The following is a 23,032-nucleotide window of genomic DNA, read 5'->3' as shown; positions in this document are numbered from 1 at the left end:
AAAAACAATTTTTTTTCCCAAAAATTAAAATTAAAAAAAGAAAACAAAAGGATTCTGGTTGGTAACGGATGCGCACCAGATAGTAACTGGTGTGCCTCAATTAGTAACCAGAACATTTTTCTGTTAATTCGATTTTTAGAAAAGAAAAAAAAAACTGTTACTTTTGTTTTTTTTTGCTTTTTTTTACTACTTTAATTTTTAGAAAAACAAGTTCTAGTTTGTAACCAGAACTTTTTCTTCACTGCATTTTTTTACGGATCCCCGAAGTATTTTTAGAAAAAAAAAAAGTTTTTACTTCAATTAATTTTTTTTTAACTTTGATGTCCCTTCAGGGGCTCCGTACCAAGGCAATAAGCAGCAGAAAAAAATAAATTATTTTTGAGGGGGGTTTTTTTCTTCTTTTTTGGGTAGTTAAAGGGTTAAAGACGAAGAGCCACCAATGGAGGGTTAAAAGAGTCGCATGTGGCTCCGGAGGTTGCAGACTGCTGGGATAAGACATGTCAATTCAGGTGCGAGTGAATGTTTCCATCTATGAGACTAATCCTCTGTTGAAAAGTACAAATAGATAAATGTGCATATATATTTATTACCAAAATAAAAAAAAACAGTGAATTTGTTATAGTTATATTTAAATTCAGAAAAACCTAAACAAACCATGAATGGCTTATGTAAAGAAACTGTGTCCTGTTGTAAAATCAAGATTCAACAGTTGTTAAGGCAAAAAGGTAAATGTTTGCTGAACCAACTACAGTATCTGTGGTTTGCATTTGATTCACAATAATGCCGGCGAACCTGTAGTGCTGTCATTTTATAGCCTTCAGCATAAACCCCATGCAATTACTTCATAACTGTGGGCTAGAGGTATGTGACACTGTGAACAGGTCGGTCGAGTTTTTCTCTTTTACTGGAAACTGTAACTGGAGCTTATTTTAAAAAACCAACATTTATGTACAGAAAGTTGTTTTAACGTGCCAGTCGGGTCTGTGGTTAAATCAAGAAAGATTTGTGGACTTTAACCCATCAGACGGTGTTAGTTATTGTGTAATGAGGAGGCAAAGCAGGAAGTGAACCACAGGTACACAACAAAAAGGTGAAAAAAGAGGGGGCGGGACGTTGGAGAGTGAGACACACAAAGGTGTGAGGTGTGGTTTGCAAACGTAGAAGACTTATTAGGCTTCTTACACTTGAGCTGCTTGGACATTTTGCCTGAGTAAGTATTTTACTTCAGATTTTATAAGATTGAGAAGCTGTTTTTTTCCTTAAATACAACATCTAACAAGCTAAAAACTACTTGTCTAAAACTCTATTTAAGTTTTGTTCTGTTTTAACACTCTTAAAGTAGACCTCTAAAGTAAGCATTAGAAGAGAAGTGTTGTCGCACAACTTTAAATGTGTGTCACGTCATATTTTTACTGGTTGGGGCAAAGGAGTGACGCAGATTCTCATCTTTTTCCCACACTTGAACGTGTTCAGTTCTCACATTTTCTGTCAAACTGCTCAACATTCCAGAGTCATCTGTTAATGAGGAGGAAGAAGAAGACTGTGCACCTGCCCGACAAGATTTTTTATGATGTGCCTCAAGAAAAATACTTCCTTTAATCCCAGTGTCGTTCTTGCTCTGCTCTGAAGCAGAATGTTGGTTTTTGGATGGGGGCTTTTTTGGATGTTTTTGTCCCTGACTAAGTCAGGCTGGAGTGTGGAAGTTTCTGACAAAAATGAAGTCATCTGGCTCCAGAATACAAACGATGCTCCAACTGGATCTGCGGCGGTTCTCTGGTGCAGCGGACCGGTAGGTTCAGTTTTTCTACTTTCTGTTTGACTTTCAGCTGATTTTCGTTAAAAACAGAACAGCTAAGATGATGAGGAGAAATGTATGAACAGATTAAACTCTTTGTGTTGTCGTTTTTCCTTAAGGCTCTTTCTGAATGTACTGCGTACGACGAAATTCCGGTGACAGATGGCGACACCATAGATGTCATGAAGCTAAACTCAGATTTTAGGCTTTGCTGTGAGAAAGGGCATGAATGCGGATTGTGTCTGGTGATCGACGCTACGCTCCACATCTCTCCTGATAAAGACCAGGAGTCTGGTGGTCAGTCTGGAGCTGATGAGGAGTATCCGAATGAGGAGAACGATAAAGGTAAATTCATTTCAGTCATCAATACATTATTGATACTAGGGCTGCCACAGACGACTATGGAATAGTCGACTAATCAATGAATCGTTTTTTTTTTATTAGTCGACCAATTGGAAAGAGCTTAAATCAAATGATTTTGGCAATCTGAGTCAACAGGAAAAAATAAAATAAAAGCTTACAATTATTTTTTTAAATCTTCAATTTTTAAAATATATAAAAAGTATTTTAAACATACAAACACTAGGGCTGTGAATGTTGACGCGTTAACTCACGCAAATAATAAAGCATAATTAATTAGTTAGTTAATATTTATTGGAACGAACCTGAGCTGTCTGCTTTGAGAAATCCGAAAAGGAAACTGACCATTATTTATTTTTGGATAGGAACCGACATAAATTTTCCACAAAGTTCTCTAAAAATTAAGGAAACTCCCCCGATGCTGCATGAGACCACAGTTAAAAGAAGACAGACACGCCCCCACCTGTGAGCAGCCAAGCTAAAATCCAGCTGGATCAAACCTCACCCAATAAAAGTTGTTTTATTATTTCAATAAGCATGTTAAAGTAAATGTATGAGAGAAAAAAAGGAAAAAGCTGTAAAAAAAAAAAAGAAAGAAAAACAGAATACCAGGAAAAGTTTAAAGTAAACAGAAGTGCTCTTAGGAGAGAAATAATTTTTTTCCAGAGAATTTTCAATCTTTGCATAATTTTAATTTTAGTGTGTGAATACAAAATGGAAAAAATGACTAAATAAAGGTAGTATCACATAGGAGAGGTTCTACTGATTAAAATGATACCAAATAAGCAAGCAGGTAGTCTTTCAAATTAAAAATAGAGAAGTACATTAAATAAACAAATACTGTAACAAAAAATAAATAACAATAATAATACTAATGTTGATTATTCGCGACTAAAATTTTTTCCAGATTTGCGATTAATTAGTTAATTTTTTTTAATCGTTTCCCAGCCCTAATAAACACATATAAACATATAAATGGCAGACGCGACATTAGAAAACACGCACTGTAGTTTCGAGAAAAAAATAAAGAAAATAAAAGGACTATTAAAATAGTCGACATAGTCGTGACTAATCGACTAATCGTTGCAGCCCCAGGAAACACACGTGATCCAGCACGAAATGATCAACCGTCATTACAGTCCAATGTATGCAAACACTTTGAATTTAGCAAAGACATTAAAAAGTGTGCACCAAAGTTTTGAGATCAAATTTAAAAAAATATTAAAGAAAGAAACGACTAATCAACTATTACATTAGTCATTGTCTATTTTAATAGTCGTTTAGTCATCGACTAATTGACTAATACTCATGTCAGCCCTAACTGATACAATAACTTGATAAACTTCTCGAAATTAAATTTCTTGACTCCAAAATTGCTGTTTATTTGCCGTTTGAGTTTATTTACTCAGCCATAAGAGTATGTTGGTGGATGGTTTAGATTTGTCAGAATGCATAAATCACCTTATAAAGGACATACAGAAAAAAATGTGTTGCACAATAAACTATCTTGTCTTTCTTTAAGTCAGTGTTAAGAAAAACAGCCCATCTTTTTATATTACTAATCCTGTCTTCTTTATTACAACAGAGTCTTTTAGATTGTGTTACAAAGACTCAGCGAGCATAGGCACGTGCAAGAAGGTGGAGTTTAACCTTAATACCAAAGGTCTCAATCCCGGAAACCAGACTGAGGTAATCCAAACTTCTGTGTACTCTGAACTTAAGACTGTTTGATTCTAGGCTCATTGCTTTATTGCCTTTGTTTATTTGTGACTTGTACAGATATCCATGGTGATCTCCCACAATGGAGGATTTCCTTTTAGCCTTCAGTTGGACGTCGCAGCAAATGGTTTCTCTCAAGCAGTCACAGCACCATCCCTTCAGGAAGGTAAAGCTTTGACCTCAGAGCAACACGTCTGTCATCTTATTTTGTCACTGATAACTTTAGAATTTCTAGATTTTTTGGGAAATGAGTCCTAAGTAATGTGTGCATCACTTTTGATGGGTCATGTGTTTGGTGTGTCTTTAGTGTGTTCCCAGAAGAAGCTGCAGAAATACTTGCCATCGTGTCAAGGTAACAATTAACCTACTCATGAACTCACACTTAGAAATTCACTCCCTGCCATCATGCTTTTAAGGAATGTTTCCTGTCTTGTTGTCAGGACCCACCATCACTCATGTCATTAATCATACAATGAACTGGATGGAGTTGCTTGTTGAAGGGGAGAGTGAGGATCTTCCATCTTTGTGTGTCCAGTATGAAAAAGAAGGAATTTGTCAGGTAAGTGCCTTAACCAATGTTTAGTAAGGTATCAAATTTTTTTTTAGATATATTAAGTCCTACCCCGCGCTTACACCGCCAGCGTCACGGCTCAGTTGCGTGCGCCGTAGTCTTTTCGTAACATTAAAAGTGCAAGAGAAACTTCCACTGCAGGTGTTCACGTCCTGCGTCTGCGGACTGACCTCTGCGTCGCTGTGAATCCTTTTTGTTTGGTTCAGATTTTTTGTTCAGATCTTTCACAGGCTGTGGCTGGAGCAGCAGCCAGTATAAGCCATCGGCTGTAGATAGTCCACTCCCACGACGCAATGAAGCCTTGACGCTAGTGGTGTAAGCCCGGGGTTACTCTGATCAACTTCTGATCTATTGTGAAGGTGTGTCAAGTGGTCTTTATTATGACTGTTCAGTTTTTAGCCAAAATCCAAAAATCTGTTGTTTTCTAGGACTTACATTTTTTGCAGAGCAGCAGTAGTTCAGTAGAAATTTGCCTCTGAGATGAGGGCGGGAATATTAACAGAGCGCAACCCCACCTCCACTTCCCTTCTCTGTTGATGAGAACTTGGAGCAGGGAGCTTGTGGAACCCCCAGAGTATTTTCTCTTACAAATACATTCTTTTTCAAAGACAGCCCCTCCCCCCGATTGAATTTTGACCATAATTTTCATTATCACCAGAAAAATTCAGTAAAAAACATGTTAATCAAGAAAAGTTGCATTACCTGCAATAATAATAATAGTGTTTTTGCTGTTTGCTGAAAATGTTGCTGAAGGGATTTGCTGGAAGTCGTGAAATTTTGTTAAAGAACTATGAAAGACTGCTAAAATTGGCCTAAATTTCTGAAAAAAGGGTAATTTGCTTAAAAATCCTCAGTAAATGTCAAATTAGTCAAAAACATTAGCCTGTTGGTAAAATATTAGCCAAACTCAAAAGTATCTTAACAAACCTCTGCAAATAACAAATTAGTAAGAAAAAAAACATTGTAATGTTGCTAAAATATTAGCCAAACTCAAAAGTAGCTTAAAAAACCTCAACAGACAACAAAGTTGTAATAAAACATTTTTCAAAAAAATTGCCTGTTGCTAAAATATGGGCTCAACTCAAAAGTAGCCAAAAAACATCAGCAGACATCAAATTAGCCAAAAACGTTAGCATGTTGCTAAAATATTAGCTAAACTCAAAAGTAGCCAAAAAAACATCAGCAGATATCAAATTAGCCAAAAACGTTAGCATGCTGCTAAAATATTAGCTAAACTCAAAAGTAGCCAAAAAACATCAGCAGATAATCAAATTAGCCAAAAACGTTAGCATGTTGCTAAAATATTAGCTAAACTCAAAAGTAGCTTAGCTAAACCTCAACAGACAACAAATCAGTCAAAAGCATTAGCCAGTTGCTAAAATATTAGCTTAACTTAAAATTAGCCCTACTTACCTTACTTAGAAAGGAATTCTTTGCGTAGCTCCCTCTGAAGAAACGTATCAATAACTTGTTTGTAGAAGTCTTCCTCTTCTTTCTTCGGGTTTAATAATCCGTCTCAATGAAGATCATTGCCAGTGACGTATCTCCACAAATTCCCGAGTTTAGACATGTAATCTTCCATTTCGAAAATTATGAAAAAAACATTAAAGAATATCTGGACGGCAGCAATTGACTTGCTACTTCTACCCATATTCTTTAGCCGCGGCATCACGTTATCCGGGCTCACCAGCGCCCTCTGCCTTGAGGCATATGTACTGCGGGCCTCACCTAGTGTATTTCTGAAAGCGCATTTTTAGCTGATAAAAAAGTAAGTCACCAATGTGATCAGACAGATGACGAGAAATAGAAAAAATAAAGCAATTAAGCAAAGCTTCTTTTATTATGATAAAAAGACTGAAACAGTACAGCCCAGCCTAATTGATCAATTATTTGGACAGGAAACTCGTAAATTAGCAACTATTTTTAATCGGAGAAACATTGAAAATTCACACAGAAAAAAGTGATCATAGAATACACACGCCTTAAGAATAATATAGGATTTTTTTAAACAAAAAAGTATATTCATCTCATTTAATTTATGTATATTTGAAGCTATATTTTGCACGTCACTGCAGAAGAACTGTGCCATCATCAACTATAATTTGAAATCTAATAGAAAGAAAAACAAACAAAAATTTTAATATATACACAATTTTATTTAATTGACAAAAACAGGTTAGATAGCTTTTCTAAAGATTTGTGGCATTAACTCAAAAAGGTGCCGTCATAAAACACTCCACAAGGAAATAGCTGATTTATAACTATGTTTGTTTGAAACAAAAAGAACTGCATTTATGGTTTGTCATACCTTGAGTAATAGGATTGGAAGCTTCAAAACAAAATACCATCCATATTTCTTAAGAACATCACAACCATGAAAAACAAATACGCAAATTTTGGATTTTTCCTCTTTTGTGATATTTTGAGACAGGGCCTGAGTAACTTAATGTAAGTTTATTTAGTTATAGTGCTTTTATTGCATTTAAAATTAAATGTTTTTACTTTTTTGTCATGCTGCCTAGCGCCTCACTAGTCAGCATAATTGAGTTCTGCTCCATCTGGACCTACAGTCTAATACAAACTAACGTACTCCTTCATGCAAACACCAAAAGCTTCAAATCAGTTTAATTTATGTATTTTTTTTCCAGAAAAACAAGCACTTTAATTTATCACCGCAGTCAATCGGTGAAGGGGATTTATGTGAGAAACCAGTCTTGTCTGTTTGCTGATGACATGGTTGTTCTAGATTCCTTCAACCATTACAGTCAACTCTCTGGAGCCGTTTAAATCAGCTGCTATGAGAGTCCGCCTGACACGCACAGTTCTCTGCAGGAAAACACTTTGTCAAGATTAAAAACAACCCACATCCCCAGCCTTCTGTGCATACCTGCGGACTACCAGAGCGGGGAAAAATGTCCAGTCAAATTTTAGTTTAAATTCACCAAAAACTACAATTCCCATAGTATAACCCCAATCCTACATCTTTGGGATCAAATATCCTCAGTAGATAACAAAATTAGCTAAATCAATAGTAGTTTAGTTTATTTATTTCATTTTCATAGCACACAACCAAATCATAATACTCTTGTCCTGGTGAAAATGAAAGAGGACAGAGAGAAGAAAACCTGTTTTCTCTGCCCCATTTAACTAAATCAAGCAAACAATTTTAAACAAATTTATCTCTTTGTGTTTTAACATTCATATGTCAACTGACAACAGCAACAAAAGCAAACAAATAAAACAAACAGCAAGAAAATAAACCAAGTACCTCAGGATTGTCTTTCATTTCACCCGTTCCCAACAACCTTATAATTCATATAGTATGAGAATTTATCTTTTTAAATGTAATAATTAAAGAAGACTCTTTTATTGATCTTTTAAAATCATTTCATAGTCTTTTTTACTTCATTTTTGTTCTGAATTTACTAGTTTCAAAAATGTCACGACCTTTTCTTTTGTACGTTATGGTATGTGTGCTCCATGTATAAGTTTTAGGATGGAATGACCAACTAAATCTTTAATTTTTCATATTTTCAGCTTTATAAACATGTAGATGCGTCCCAATAATTACTACCAGCGATGATTCTTATTGCTCGTTTCTGTAATACAAATATGGAGTTTATTGATTTTTTTGTTCGCATTTCCCTAAATTTATTTGCAATATATCACATATGGAACAATTAATGAATTAAATATGAGGTAAAATGATTTTTTCATCAAATAAACTCATACAACAGTGCTATTGTTAGTATGCAGTGTTTGGAAAATATTCGGGTTTGGAAACGTCCTCTACAGAGGAAACATTTGCATCGCTGTTAGTCAGGAGGATAAAACAACGATCTTATCATTTGAAAAGTCAACCAATAACTCGAAGATCTGCTGACTTGTAAATTTGTTAGTCAAAAACAGACTTTAACAAATGAAGTTTTTAGTTGTTGAAGTCACACCCAAAGAATTTATTATAAGAATAGTTACAACCACAGATTGATCAATTTTGTTGCAACAACAACATGATGAATTCCCAGTTTTCAGTAATGTAATATCGGTTTCATGAATTCATTTCCTATAATGTGAGAGAGCCTGAAACAAAGAGCCCAAAGCAGGTCAACAGCGTTCTGTCACGGTTCACACGGCTGACCTAAAAGATGCATTTAGGGATAAGACGAGCGGCTGACTGGAACACATTTGCTTTAGTTATTCATTACTAAAGAACAACAGCCACCGGGAACTGAAGGGAAACTGTCATGCAGTACTGTATATTCTTGGAGTTTAAGTCACAGGAGCCAAAAATAAAAATAAAAAATCCCACATATGGTTTGCTCTGGAGTAAGTCTCACTTTTGGGAGAAAAGTGCCAACTTCTGAATAAATCCACCAACCCCAGTGTAATGCTGCGTTCACACTGAAGGGGATTCATGCGTCAAATGTGTGTCTGCAGACTTTTTTGACGTGTTTCAAATATGCTGCTCAATTCTTGTCCAAAAATATATTCATTAATAAATACAGTACTCCATTTGTGTGTGGGAGGAGCTACGGACTCCATGGAAACCTTGACTGTATATCTAAATTTTTTCTTTTTTTCTTTTAAATTTAGGATTAGGATTAGTCGACTGATCGACTATTAAACTAGCCAACGACTAATTTAATAGTTGATTATTCGTTACTTTATATGATAAGGAGTCAGAGTGTAGTAAAGTTTAACAAAGTTTTGAGCGTTCAGCACCAAAAAATTTACATTTTATATTTGACCAAAACTTAATCTTTGGTGAGAATAGTTCCTTGTTTCAGAGGCTGACCTCATTAGAGAGATAAGGAATAGACTTTTCATCAAACTCATTTTGACAGGTGACCTTTGACCCTTTATATATCAAATTGATAATAGATTGTTAAGTCATCTTGAAGGGCGGGGCAGCTGTCAAAACCAGTTTGACGAAAGTATATTCCTTATCTCTCTCTTTTATTACCAGAAACTAATGAAGGACGAAAGCAGCACGATTCATTAAAGGTTCAATAAACTAGAATCATTATTGTCTTTATTTTTAGTCGGTTTAAATCTAATGATGGTTAAGATTTGTTTTTTATTTTCACTTTGAGCATGACCCGAATAGTCAGTTAATTGGTAAAAGTCGACTATTAATTTATCGTTTCCTAAAACAAACTTAAACAGAAAAAAAGAACAAGAGGGCCAACAAAAAATAGCAGTAAATGAAAAAAGAGAAAACAAAATAAGATCAGAGTTCAGAGAATGCTGAACAAATCACAAAATTAACCAAGTAGAGCCAGATAGTTTACAAGCTATGCAAACCATATGTTTCAAATAGCATACAAGGTCAAAATTATTCTATTCTATTCTATTCATACAGGTTTTAAAAGCTTTTACATTTTTGCAGAATTTTTAATAGAATCTTTATATTTTTTTATCACAAAAATGAAAACTAGTAAAACTGGTTTAGCAGACGTATATTTACATTTATTTATATATGAAATTTAGCTAAGAGAAAAATTAAATAAAAATATATATATGTGTTTAAAGCCTGTATATGTAATTTACAATGTACAGAAGAAACAGATTCTATTGAAAGTAGTGTTGAGTTGATAAAATCGATTAATCGATTTGAATCGATTTAAGCTCAATAGATCAATAATCGATTCATGAAAATATAAATTGATTTAGCAAATAAAGCTAAAGTCTGCTAGCTTGATGGTAATGATTAATGGGATTTCCCATAGGACGGCTAATGCTAACCCTCAGTTGGCCTAAACATACATTACTGATTAAATGAACATCTTTATAAACTCACAGGTATGAATTTTCCAAACTCTTTTAGCGAAATATTTTTTAAAGTAACTATTTGTGGTCTAAACCATTGTTTTTTCCTCATACTTTCTTCTTTTTCTGGAATAAGGTGTAATGTTATAGCTTAATCACCACCCAGTGGCCAAACTGAAATGCCCTCCAGGAGAAGCAGAACAATGTTTACAATGTTAATGATCTGAACATTTTTGTTAGAACTTCTCTTTTAAAGAATCCATGTAACACTGGATGATACTAACAATCTGATTTCACTGATACATTTTGCAGTATGTGAACTGTATCAGATTAATATCAATACATTTAAAACATATAGTAGATTATTAAGGTATTTCTAAATAAATGCGTATAAATGTTTAAACTCAGAATTGAATTCAATTTAAGGATAAAAAAAAAAATCAGAAAACAAAATTGAATTGAATCGATCCAAGCTCTTGTAAATAGAATCGAATTGTTTCCGGAAACTATAATTAATGACCAGCCCTAACAGAAAGATCTATGTCTGAATTCAGGAGATCATTCAGTCTTTTTTTTTTTTTTTTAAATGGTAATCATTACATTCTGTAATGCAGGAGCTGTCTGAATGATGGCGCTTTCAGCGGTACTTCTGTATCTCTGTAACCCAGTTTGATGACTTGTTGTCCCAAATTAGTCTGATGATTACTCTCTTATCAGTGCAATATGTCCAATCATTCAGGGTATCGTGCAATGTTGATTTTTCTGTATTATTTATTATTTTTTCTATTTGCATATTTAGCTATATTCAGTCTATTTTACTTTATATTCAGTCTATTTTACTTTATTTTGATATTCTATTTCACTTTATTTAGTTATTTACTCCATTTGTGTGCTGTTACCTGAATTTCCCTGAGGATTTCCAAAGGGATTAATAAAATATTTTCTATTCTATTCTATTCTATTCTATTCTATTCTATGAGGGAAAAAACAGACTAAAATAGACAATAATGCTTGGATGCAAATAAGAAAAATATAATTAAGTTATCATTAGATTCCATGTTATTGCGGACCGCACTTCTTCTGGGTTTCTGTCAGTGGCAAATACTGATACACACACCTACAGCGGCCTCTAGTGATGTTTAGTGGGGAAAATGACAAATATGTGAACCTATTTATGTTTTTTTTTCTTACAAATAAGTTGCCTCTATATATTAAAAAAACACATAACTTTTACTCTGAAAAATATGTTACTCAAAGTGAAGCCTTTATCAGAACTAAATCCATTGAAAGGTTGAGCAACACCAAATCATCCATTACATCATTCACTTCCCAGAAGCATGTGATGGTTGCACTTATATTTTCCTTATCATGATGTAACTGACTTACTGACATACTGATCAACATATTAGCCTCTCAAAATGTGTATAAATTATTGAATCATGAATACTCTAGTGAGAATGGCCATAATGCTGTTTAACTGAACTATTTTCATTCATGTTTTTAATTTGTAGAGAATGAAGGAAACAACAATCCCACTGCAGTCTTTGGCTCCCTGCATGTGTTTCCAGGTATAATCACATACTATATGTTTTGGTTAACTTTCTAAAGTTTTATTCAGACTCATGTAGCTGACATAGTTGTGTATTTTTGTGTTTTTAGGCATGGTTTGAGGAAGAGCGCGAGTCGATGCGGACTCTTTACTGCCCCTTCAGTGATGAAGGTTAACACTCATATTATTGCTTGGCCTCCTTCATTAACTAGTTTTTTATGTTACAAAACTATCCTCTTTATTTATCATAGACTTTCCTCGAGAACTGCAAGAGAACATGCATCAAAATTTGACAGTTGATGTGCACCTGAGGCAGGTGAAGGACCAGCAGACGATGCTCTTTTGGAACCTTTCTGCCCCCTGCAGGCTGAAGGGTGAAGTGCGGCTCTGCTCTGAATCCACTTGTTTGAAGTCAAAAACTGACACAGAACAACTGTCAGTTAAAAATTGGGAACAGACCCAAATGCATCAATGGGTAAATACTGCTAATAAGCAAATTTAAAACTATTAATAGTATTTAGTTTGGATTGAATCAAGATATTTCTTATCTGTTTCTCTTCAGAAAATTGAAGGCATGTTTCCAAACGTTGAAGGGACATGGAATACATTTTATTGTATTCAGGTAAGTATTTATAAAGCTCCTTCTGTCACATAAGAGTTATTTTGTAAAATATGAATAACTCAGATGTGTTCATTTGCTTTCTTAGATACAAATAGAAGGAAAATGGCAACAGTTGGATCCAATCTGCACCAATAAATGTACGTTTTGTATGTTTTTTTTTTGTTTTTTTTTTTTTTTACAGAAATCAATGCAAATTAAGCCAGCACATGTTATTCTTCTGCCTTTCTTAATAAACGTTTTGCTTTTACTTTCAGCTGGAAGGTGGCGCTGGAGTCTCCTGGTTGTTGGGTCTATGCTACTCATCTGCCTTACCGCTTTTATGATATATTTCTTTCATGACTTTATCAAAAGTAAGTTGTCTTTTGTATATCTAAAAAGGTTGTGGTACATTAAAATAAAGGGGAAAGATCTTTTTTTTAAAAAATATTTATTTTCCTGAACCATTTCTTACAAATGGATCGAACAATGCTGTAGTGGTTAGCACTCCCACCTCACTGGTTTGACTCCCAGCGGGAAACTTGTTGTGTGAAGTTTGCATGTTTTCTTGCATGTCTGGTTCAAAACATGATTCATAGCTTGATTGGCGATTTTAAATTGCCCTTATATACACGTGTTCAGTTCTGTGACCCTTGGACAGACCGATGACTTGTTGTACTCTCCCTTATAGTTGGATAGGCTCCGGCAACCACATGACCCCAAAAGGGATTCAGTGGGTTCAGAAGATAGATAAATTGATTTTTTTAAATCCCACATTTCCTTTCCCATATGCATTTGAGTTTTGCAGTTTGAGAAAATTGGTGAACCCAAAGAGACATCATTTTTCCATCTTCTTTGTCTTTATAGAGTGGGTGCAGAGCTATCATCGTGGAAAATTCGTTCCCAGTAAGTTATTTTAATAAAATTTGTCTATTTTTATAAATTCAAAAACATAAAATAACAAAAGTTTTTTTTAAATTCTTGTTTTTGTCCCTAAAGTTGCTCTACAACCAAAAAAGGGTCACGTGGTGCTGGTGAGCCCCCCGAAGGTGGACGACGGCGTTTCAGAGTCTGTTCGTCACCTTGGCTCGCTCCTCTGCCAGCAGGGCTTCAGTGTTTCTGTTGACCATTGGAGCAGGACGGAGCAGGGCACTCTGGGACCTCTGCCATGGCTGCATTCGCAGATGCTGAAGGTGGAAAGCATGGGGGGACGATGTGTGCTTATTTTGACCCAAGAGACAAAGGAGAGAACGCAGGATTGGTCCCTGTCCAACATAGATGGGAATGGTCCAGATCAACCCAGGTGTCCGTACTCGGATCTGTTTTACGCCACACTGTTCCTCATTCAAAAACACAAGCAACAGAACATGGCTTCTGAACGCTTTACTCTGGTGGCGTTGGAGTCCAATCTAACTCAGGACAAGGACAGAAATCTACCAGAGCTGCTATGCAAGTTGCCTCTGTTCCATTACCCCACTCAGACTGGAGCACTATTGGCTGATCTGACTTCACAAAGGAGAAAAAGTGTAAGGACGTGGACATGGCCAAAGTGAAGAACCCAGGATTTTCAAGATGGAATATAATCACTGTCCTTTATAGATCTTGGTAACTCTTAACAAAAAGTGGTCTATTTGAGTGAACTACTGGATGTATTAAGTCTATATGAAGCAGACCCTGGTCTGGGACAAGTGCTCTAAGACCCATTTTTGAAGTGGTCTCAGTTTGTTTCCAATCAGACTGAGCTCCAATTCATTCTGAGTCTCCTCAATCTGAATAGGCTCTTTGCTCGGAGTGGAACAACTTGGCCAAAACAGACACCGTATCACTGTAACAAGGCATTATATTATACAAACAGAGTAGGAAAAGCTGCGGACAAACATGGAGAATCCTTGAGACACAGCAACTCATTGAAATGTGGTGGGATGAGTCCAGGCTCATGAAAACAACTTTTAGCGTGACAAGCGTTGCTTCTCACACTGTTTTCCCAATTATCTATATGTCTTAAGTATTCATCAGCAACATCAGTCGTACCAAAATAGCAATAAAAAGACTTGTACCTGAAGTTCAAAACTGGTCAGCAAAATATAAAGTTTTAAGAAGTGAACTCACCCGACAATGTCTGTAAAGCTTAGGACTTTCATTGTTCTGTCTCTCATTGCTTTGCCCCGCCTCCTAATTCCTAGCCAATGACTGAAGAGATCTTTGGTCACATGGTTTTGTTTACAAGCTTTGGTTCAAGAAGGAATGTCCGCTTGAAAAGAAATCTGAATACAGACCAAATGTAAGGTTCAGGTTTCAGTCTTGACCAAATTAAGCGGACTATGACCAGGTCTGCAACCTGCAACATTTGTGGCTCTTTTACTTCTCCACAGTGACTCTCTGGCTAAAGAAAATAAATGGTTCCTAAATTAGCATTTATTTAATTTAGATTAATTAAATGTATACATTTCTGGCACAGAAGTTTCTAAACTTGTGCCAAGAGAAAAACGCGACTTTTACTCTAGTACATTAGGCCTCTTGCTGCTCGTTAGCGTTACTTTTGACTGGAATAAATCATAATAATCTAAAATGATCCTGTACTAATCCAAGTACTTTTTAACTCTTGCGCAAGTAATTATTTGGATGCCTACTCTCTACTTGAACTTGAGTACTATCTTGGTAAAGTAAAGATATTTTTACTTGAGTAAAATTTTTTGAATACTCTACCCACTTCTGGACCGGACATGGGTGGTGATTTTAAGTCCCTTGGCAAAAAGTTGTCTATTTACGAATACTTCAAGTGTACTTAGTTTGTGCAAAAATTGAGGCCTATTAGCCTGTGAAGAAGTATTCATTTAGTATACTTTCCCAACTACACATAGACAATCTTTAGTATATTTGACTTATTTGTACTTATACTCAAGTATAAGTATTGAATTAAGTTTCAAGTGTACCACTTTTTGCTAGCATACAGTTTTATGTAGTAATTTTTATGTATTGTTTAGGTTAAACACATTTAACCTTTCACCCGCACTGATTGTCACACTAAGTTTGCTGCTTTTACGTGAGATTCACTCTAAAGTTAAATTAAATTTTACGTTTTTGTTGTTTAAAATGAGTTATGCGCTGGCGTCTATAAATAAATCCGCTGCTGAATCCTGATTGGTTCTGGATCGGAAGCAGCTGTTCATCTCATTGGTGAATTTGAGTGTCAGTCAAGGAAAACTTAGTGACGCTTGTTTTAAAAACCTCAGCACGCCGGGGCGGGCGGTGTTAGAGAGTTCGCGCGGTTTACATAAGCTCCGCTCGCTCGGGGTGTTTTTGTTTGAGTCGCCGGCCACGCGGCTGTGACGGCTTTTAAAGAGAGTTCAAGATTGGCGAAGAATTGGTAAATAATTCTCTTTCTTTCGGTTGTACGACTCAATTTGTCCGTGTTTATAGAGTGAAACATATTTTTTGTAATAAATTAAACTTTAAATGATAAACAGCACAAAGTTCGTCTTGCAGTTTCTTATGAAGCACACTTTACGTCATTTAGTTTTAGTTTACTGTACTGCCAGTGACACTCAGTTCCCTAACATGTTTTCAAAACTTTCTTACTAATAAAGTTTCATGGTTGTGCCAAAAACATTGTTTGTTGGGGGAAAAAAACATTGAAATAATTTAATATAAATATAAATATAGGTGACATGTAAATTCTGTAAATACCTGCTGTTTCTGTTGTATTATATTTTTAATGCTCAATAAATGTGAAACAAATATAACTTAACAGTGTCCTATATGTACTTGTTTGTATAACTCATAGTAATTAAATGTCTGAAGGGATCACTTGGTTTTTCTGATGTGAACCTGAACAGGTGTGATGGATGTAAAGAAGAACATTTGCAGCTTTCTCTCTTTCAGGTCTGATGAAAGTGACGGGGCGTTGCAGAAACCTGCTGGTGGTTGTGTGTCTGTGCAGTCTGCTGGCTGTACACGTGCACAGCTGCCCAGAAGCCTGCAGCAAGTGTTTAGGCCTCAAATATGACCAGTGTGAAGAATGCCGACCTGGATGGACTCTGCACAATAACAGCTGTGTTGGTACTATATTTAGAGCTTCATGCATGTTTGTTAATACATTGGGCGTGGTCAAAACATCCCACTTAAGTTTAAAAATTATAAAGTTAAAAGACAAAGGACATTTTAATTTTACTATTTTGCAGTGTGTATTTAACATTGACTGTATACGAGAAGTGGACTGAGTGACTCCTCCTCCCTGCGTTCCAAACAGGAAGTACCTGCTGGTTCCAAGAAGCCAAGAAGTGGGCTGACCTTACTCCGAACAACAGAATCCCTTGAGAGAAGGATGCTGGGGACATGTTTTCCCCTCAAAGTTAAATCTTAATTACAGTACAAATTTGATTTAAGCTATAAAACAGATTTATCGTCCTGGCCTATGTATTACTCTTTCATTATATTTGCAAGAATAACCATTCTTGCCCTGCTAACTTCATTTAACATGTTCTTGATAATCCTACATTTTTAACCAGGGAAGTTGTATTACCTGCATTGATGCTAGTGTGAATGCTTTTTACTGAAAGTAGTCGCTTAAGATGCTGAAGCTTTTTAAAATGGTGACGCAATTGACTTTAATTGCTGAAAGGATTTGCTGAAAATGCAAAAAATATTTGCAAAATATTAAGTTTGCTAAAAGACTGGAAATTTTGTTAAAGAACTACGAAAGAACGCTAAAGTTGACCTAAATTTCTGAAAATTTTGTAGTAAAATTGTTTAAAAATCCCTCATCCATGCCAAATTTGCAAAAATATTCAGAGTGTTTCATAAATATGAGGTAAACTCCCTATTAGCCAAAAAAGCTAACTTATTGCTTAAATACTAGCTAAACTCAAAATAGCCTAAAATTCCTCAGTAAACTAAATTATTAAAAAACGTTAGTCTTTTGCTAAAAATAAGCTAAAGTCTAACATAGCCTATGAAAACTTCAGTAAATAACAAATTAGCCAAAAACATTAGCCTGTTGCTAAAATGAAAGCTAAACTTTAAATTAGCCTTAAAATGATCTCAGTAGATAACAAATTAGCCAACAATGTTAGCATTTTGGCAAAATACTAGCTAAACTCCAAATTAGCATAAAAAAAACCCTAAGTAGATGCCAGAATATCCAGAAAAAGCTAGCTGTTTGCTAAATTACTAGCGCAACTCCAAAACGGTCTAAAATTGTGACCAAAGATCTCTTCAGTCATTTGCTAGTAACTTGGTCAAAAATGTTAGCTTATTGCTGAAACAGAAGCTACACTCTAAATTAGCCTAAGAAAAACCTCAGTAGATAACAAATTAGCAAACAACATTAGCCTGTTGCAAAGACAGAAAGACAGAAGCTAAACTCTAAATTAGCCTAAAAAGTCTCAGTAGCTAACAAATTAGCCAAAAACGTTAGCATGTTGCTAAAATATTAAGTTTTTTCTTTCTTTATTGCAAGTTATAAACTCTCAAATCAGATCCTTCAATAAAGTATGTGGTCCTGTGTTTAATGTTCAAATCCTTTGATTGACAGGTTCTCCTATTTTCAAATAGGGGTGTGGCCTTCCAACAAGCTCACTCCGGATTGGCGAGAGTGGTTACCTTAGAAACGTTGATTAAGAAAGACTCAAGCTAATCATTACTTATTGACATCATCTGGCTCCTACATGGTGTCCGCGTCGTGAAAAAATAATGACTGAATTGACTCCATGTGGTTGGAGCCAAATAAAAACCATTTTCTTTTGATTTCATCACACTTACTCTGTCCAGTTCTCATATACAGTCGATGGTATTTGGTCTAAAAAAGACAGCATCCATCTAAAATCATATCTGTCCTCTGTCTGCTTTCTTGCTCAGTTTGAACCTTTAAGTTGTTTTGCATTTCTCAGTAGAAAATGTAAACTCAGCGTTCCAGAACTTCATGAAACAGGCGATGTGTTTGTGTTTGCAGATATGGATGAGTGCGGCTCTGAGCTGGACACCTGTCTTCCCAACAGTTACTGCTTTAACACAGAAGGATCGTTTGAGTGCAGAGGTGGGTGCTGCAGGAAACTTTGAGAGTTTGTAGATTGTGGGCTAAGTATCAGTAAATAAAAGCTTTATTAGCATAACTGGTCAGGTTAATATTTCAGAAAAATTGTGCATTTTGTGGTACAAGCACCAAATTGCTCTTGGATGTACGTTAGGATCCCTCCTTTAGGCTAAACAGATCAATTATCGATTCAAAAAAATATAAATTGATGTATCACATAAAGAAAAAGTTTGTTAGCTTGATGCTAACATTTAATGGAATTTCCCATAGGAGGGCTAATGCTAAAGCTCGGCCGACATAAACATATATTGCTGACTAAATGAACATCTTTATAAATTCACAAGCATTCGTTTTCCAAATTCTTTTAAGGCAATATTTTTTAAAGTAACCATTTGTGGTCTAGAACATTGTTTTTTTTGTCATACTGTCTTCTTCTGGAATAAGGTGTAATGCTATAACGCAGGGGTATTCAAGTCCAGGCCTCGAGGGCCGGTGTCCTACATGTTTTCCAACCAACCTTCCATTGAAGCTCCTTATTGGCTAAACATACCTGATCCTGGAAATTAGCAGCCAATAAGGAGCTTCAATGGAAGGTTGGTTGGAAAACATGTAGGACACCGGCCCTCGAGGCCTGGACTTGAATACCCCGGCTATAACGCGATCACCACCTAGTGGTCAAACTGAAACGCCCTCCAGGAGAAGCAGAACAATGATTACAATGTTAATGATCTGAACATTTTTGAGAATCCACGTAACACTATGCTTTTCACAATCTCATTATTTCACTAATTCATTTTACAGCAAGTGATAAAAACAAAAATTAAACAACGTTGAATCTTACTCCATTTCAATATTTTCAGTCGTTCAATGAAGTAAACGAACAAACTTTGTGTCATCAGGCTGTGATGTGGCCTGCGTGGGCTGCAGAGGTGCAGGACCAGCTCACTGCAGGAAATGTGCTCCTGGTTACAGATTCATGGGGTCCAAGTGTTTAGGTAATTACACTAACGAAATGATGCCTATATAATATCTTTGTAAGATTGGTTTTCTCAGCACCATAAATTATGTAACTATATTTATTGAAATGCATGACAATTTGAAAAAAAAAAAATAATAATGAATAATTTCTGGGACATAACAAAATAGTAAGAAGAGAGTATTTATTCTTTTATGAAGTTTGTTGTCACTGATGATGCGGTTTCTTTGGCCCTTTGCGTAGACATAGATGAATGCAGTGACCGGGTGCTGGCCTGTGCCGGTCTGGATGAGATTTGCATCAATACAGACGGTTCCTTCCACTGTGACTGTGCTGAAGGCTTCATCCGCCGGGACGGAGTCTGTGAGAGGGAAAAGCTGCCTGGTAGGTGGAGTTTATTGTAAATTATGATAAAGCAATAATAGATCTCAATCATCCAGATGAGTTCTTGATGCCGAGTCATCGAAACGTTTCAAGAAGAGAAGATAATAAGTCCAAACACCATGATTAATATACAGATTAACCCTTTAACTGCCTTCTGAACCAAACAGTGGGAAACATTAAGTAAAAATGTTTTTAAAAATATTGATTGTGTGCATAACTCCTCAACGTATGGAGCCCCTGAAAGGTAAAAAAATGAAGTTTTTTTTTTTCCCCAAAAAATTGAAATAAAAAGAAAAATTCTGGTTAGTAACGGCTGCGGACCAGATAGTAACTGGTGGGCATCAACTAGTAACCAGAACATTTTTTTTAATTTAAATTTTTAGAAAAAAAAAGTTAGAATCTGATGTGCACCAGTTACTAACCAGACTTTTTTTTTTTTGGTAAAAGTTAAAGTAGAAAAAAAGAAAATCTGGATAGTAACTGATAAGCACCAGATAGAACTGGTGTGCATCATTTACTAACCAGAAAACATTTTTTGTACATTTTTTTGTTTTAGAAAAAAAACATTTTTGTACTTCAAATTTTTTTAATTTTACTTTGATGTCCATTTAGGGGTTCCGTACCAAGGAAATAAGCAGCAGAATAAAATACCTTTTTTGGGTGTTTTTTTTTTTCCTACAATTTTTCTACTGAGCCACTAAGTAGTATTACAACAAAAAACATTTTGCACTTCAAATTTTTTTTTTACCTTGATGTCCCTTTTAGGTGTTCCATACCAACAAAATTAGCAGCAGAATAAAATACCTTTTTTGGTATTTGTTTTTTTTTTTTTTCTTTAGTTTAATTTTTTTTAAGGAGCCCCTAAGTAATTTTACAAAAAATAAAAAACGTTTTACTTCTTTTTTTTTTTTTTTTGATGTCCCTTTGGGTTCCATATTGAGGAAATACACAGCAGAATAAAATAACTTTTTTCTGTGTGTTTTTTTTATGAAACCCTTAAGTAGTTTCAGAAAAAAAGTACTTTTTTTTCTTTAACTTTGATGACCCTTTAGGGGTTCCAAACCAAGGAAATAAGCAGCAGAATAAAATACCTTTTTTTTTTTTTTTTTGAGTCGTCAAGGGGTTAAAAAGATAAATCTGCCACTTTTCATTCATTTGTTTCCTAATCCAGATCTTCACGAGAAGGGCCTGTTTGACGACATCACGGACGACGAAGTGGAGGTGCTGAAGCAGATGTTTTTCGGAGTGGTGCTTTGTGCGCTGGGTACCCTCGCAGCTAAAGGAGATATGGTTTACACATCTGTGTTTATTGGAGCGGTGGCAGCTATGGCGGGCTACTGGTTCTCTGAAAGAGGAGACCGCTTGATGAACAGATTCTTAAAAGAACCGTAACACCAAGACTTTAATACATCCATAAAAAAACTTTAAATTATTCAAATATAAAAAAGAAATCTAGAAGCTCCGCAGCCAAGAGGATGTGGAATTCTTGGTCATATTTGAAAGTAAAAGGCTTTAACCCTCTTTGTCCTTGAAAATCAAATTAACTTAAGAGCAAAATGGGCACGTAATCAAACTGGAGGTCATCTACTAAGTGGACACAGATTCTTAAACCCAATATCCCATTGTCACGATGCAGACATCGTTTCAATTCAAAAGATTTTCTGGTAAAACCATACTGATGCTACACTGGGATATTTAAAATGTTGAAAAAATAAAACACAACTTTAATATTTAAAATAAATTATTGTCTTTAATAATAAAATACAGTACTTTAATTTGTTTAACACATTTTCTAGCTGTACATGACATTTGCTTTTTTAAGATTGCTTTTTTATTTAAAGACTATTAAAGTCTGCTCAACATGAAATAAGGAACAAAGCAGATAACTTGATGATGAAACTGAAAACTATGGATTTAAACTGAGGATTAATTATCTAAATCTGAAGCAGCTGTGATCAAATTCAAATCTGGTTTGGCTGCAGCTGAGAAAAGGGAATAAAATCAAACAAAAATTTCAAATATATGGCATTACCTGCCATAATGCTAGTGTGAATGCTGTAAGCTAAATGTGGCTGCTGAAGATGCTAGAGCTGATAGCTGAAAGTAGCTAAACTGATAGCTGAAAAGGCTATCTAATATCAAATTAGAAAAAAAAAATTGAAAAAATGTCTAAATTAGCCAAAACAGCTAGCATAATGTTAAAATATTAGCTAAACTCTAAATTAGCTTAAAAAATGGAAAAAAATTCTAATTTTGCTAATATTTTAGGATATTGCTAAAATTTTAGCTAAACTCCAAATTAGCCAAATACCACTAAAATATTTCAGAAACTCTGAAGTTTTTGAGTACCAAAAATACAAGCAGTAATACCAAGATTGATGAAGTCGTTAAAAGTGTGGCAGAGTTTTTACGTGACTTGTTGAGTCAAACAACATTAAGTCAGTGTTCCTATTTCATATAAATGTCAGTGTTTTGAACGAGGATGTTGTAACTGTACTGTACGTAAAAAATAGCACAAACCTCACGTAATTTTCCCCAAAGTTGTCTGGTTTTATTATTTGTATTTTTTTATGCTGTGATATATTTATGAAAAAATCAATACAAATACCATATTTTTCTGGAGTATAAGTTGCAGGGGTGCGACTTATACTCAGGAATTACTTATATGTGTGTGTGTTTTTTTTTTTTTAATAAATAAATAAGCACAAATATTTATTTTCCCAGTAAACACCAGTTGTCCTTTAGCGGTTGTTTCCTATAACAACCACTAGAGGGCGCTGCATCTGAAGTATTTGTTACTAACAGCGGCAGAAGAAGAAGTGCCGTCCAAAACAAACATGGAAGAGAATCCGTTTTCCTCTTAAGCTTCAATATTTTTCTTATACAGATCAAAACATTAGCTTTCTTGTATTTATTTATTTATTTTTTAGCCACGCTGGACTCGGCAGATTTATTCTGAAACGTTACTTTTCCCCCAAAAGTGCGACTTATACTCCAGAGCGACTTATATATGGGTGTCTTCTTCTTCTTGGTTTGACTTTTTTTGCTCTTGCGACTTATACTCTGGAAAATACGGAAACACTCTGATTGAGAGATTGAAAATGAAGATTTTGTCAACCGCTTGTAAAACTGTGCAGTTTTGGTCACATGATAATGTGTGTATTTTTTATGTGTTTGGATGAAGATTTGCTCAGAAGCTTTACGAGAAAACACTTTGTAAGGCCATTTTAAAGAATGTGATTACAAAAAACATCTTACATCAACTGTTTTTGTGTTCACC

The 23,032-nt window shown here is 35.1% G+C and overlaps 2 protein-coding genes across 4 annotated transcripts; both read left to right on the top strand.

The window, feature by feature from the left end:
- Positions 1-372: 372 nt before the first annotated feature.
- il17rc (interleukin 17 receptor C) lies at positions 373-16,104 on the top strand. Of its 2 annotated transcripts, XM_024270101.2 has the most exons (15): positions 373-1,210; positions 1,510-1,789; positions 1,915-2,140; positions 3,741-3,844; positions 3,935-4,040; positions 4,182-4,226; positions 4,315-4,433; positions 11,726-11,782; positions 11,874-11,934; positions 12,015-12,238; positions 12,326-12,385; positions 12,471-12,522; positions 12,640-12,735; positions 13,229-13,267; positions 13,361-16,104. In XM_024270101.2, the coding sequence occupies exons 2-15, from the start codon at positions 1,634-1,636 to the stop codon at positions 13,912-13,914; spliced, it is 1,899 nt and encodes a 632-aa protein (XP_024125869.1). In that variant the 5' UTR covers positions 373-1,210; positions 1,510-1,633; the 3' UTR covers positions 13,915-16,104. The 2 variants fall into 2 exon arrangements, with proteins under 2 accessions (XP_024125869.1, XP_024125868.1); XM_024270100.2 differs by having other exon boundaries at positions 373-1,789.
- On the top strand, positions 15,626-21,852 carry LOC112145077 (protein disulfide isomerase Creld1). 2 transcript variants are annotated; one of them, XM_024270102.2, is made up of 6 exons: positions 15,626-15,728; positions 16,244-16,420; positions 18,312-18,395; positions 19,292-19,387; positions 19,612-19,752; positions 20,924-21,852. In XM_024270102.2, exons 2-6 carry the CDS (start codon positions 16,249-16,251, stop codon positions 21,142-21,144), a joined length of 714 nt encoding a protein of 237 aa, XP_024125870.1. In that variant the 5' UTR covers positions 15,626-15,728; positions 16,244-16,248; the 3' UTR covers positions 21,145-21,852. The 2 variants fall into 2 exon arrangements, with proteins under 2 accessions (XP_024125870.1, XP_024125872.1); XM_024270104.2 differs by lacking the exon at positions 15,626-15,728 and having other exon boundaries at positions 16,296-16,416.
- The last annotated feature ends 1,180 nt before the right edge of the window (positions 21,853-23,032 follow it).

The sequence above is a fragment of the Oryzias melastigma genome, linkage group LG5, assembly GCF_002922805.2.
Source record: "Oryzias melastigma strain HK-1 linkage group LG5, ASM292280v2, whole genome shotgun sequence".
In the NCBI taxonomy this organism is placed as follows: domain Eukaryota; kingdom Metazoa; phylum Chordata; class Actinopteri; order Beloniformes; family Adrianichthyidae; genus Oryzias; species Oryzias melastigma.
The sequence above is the reverse complement of the archived record's forward strand: the minus strand, read 5'-3'. Positions and strand labels throughout refer to the sequence as shown.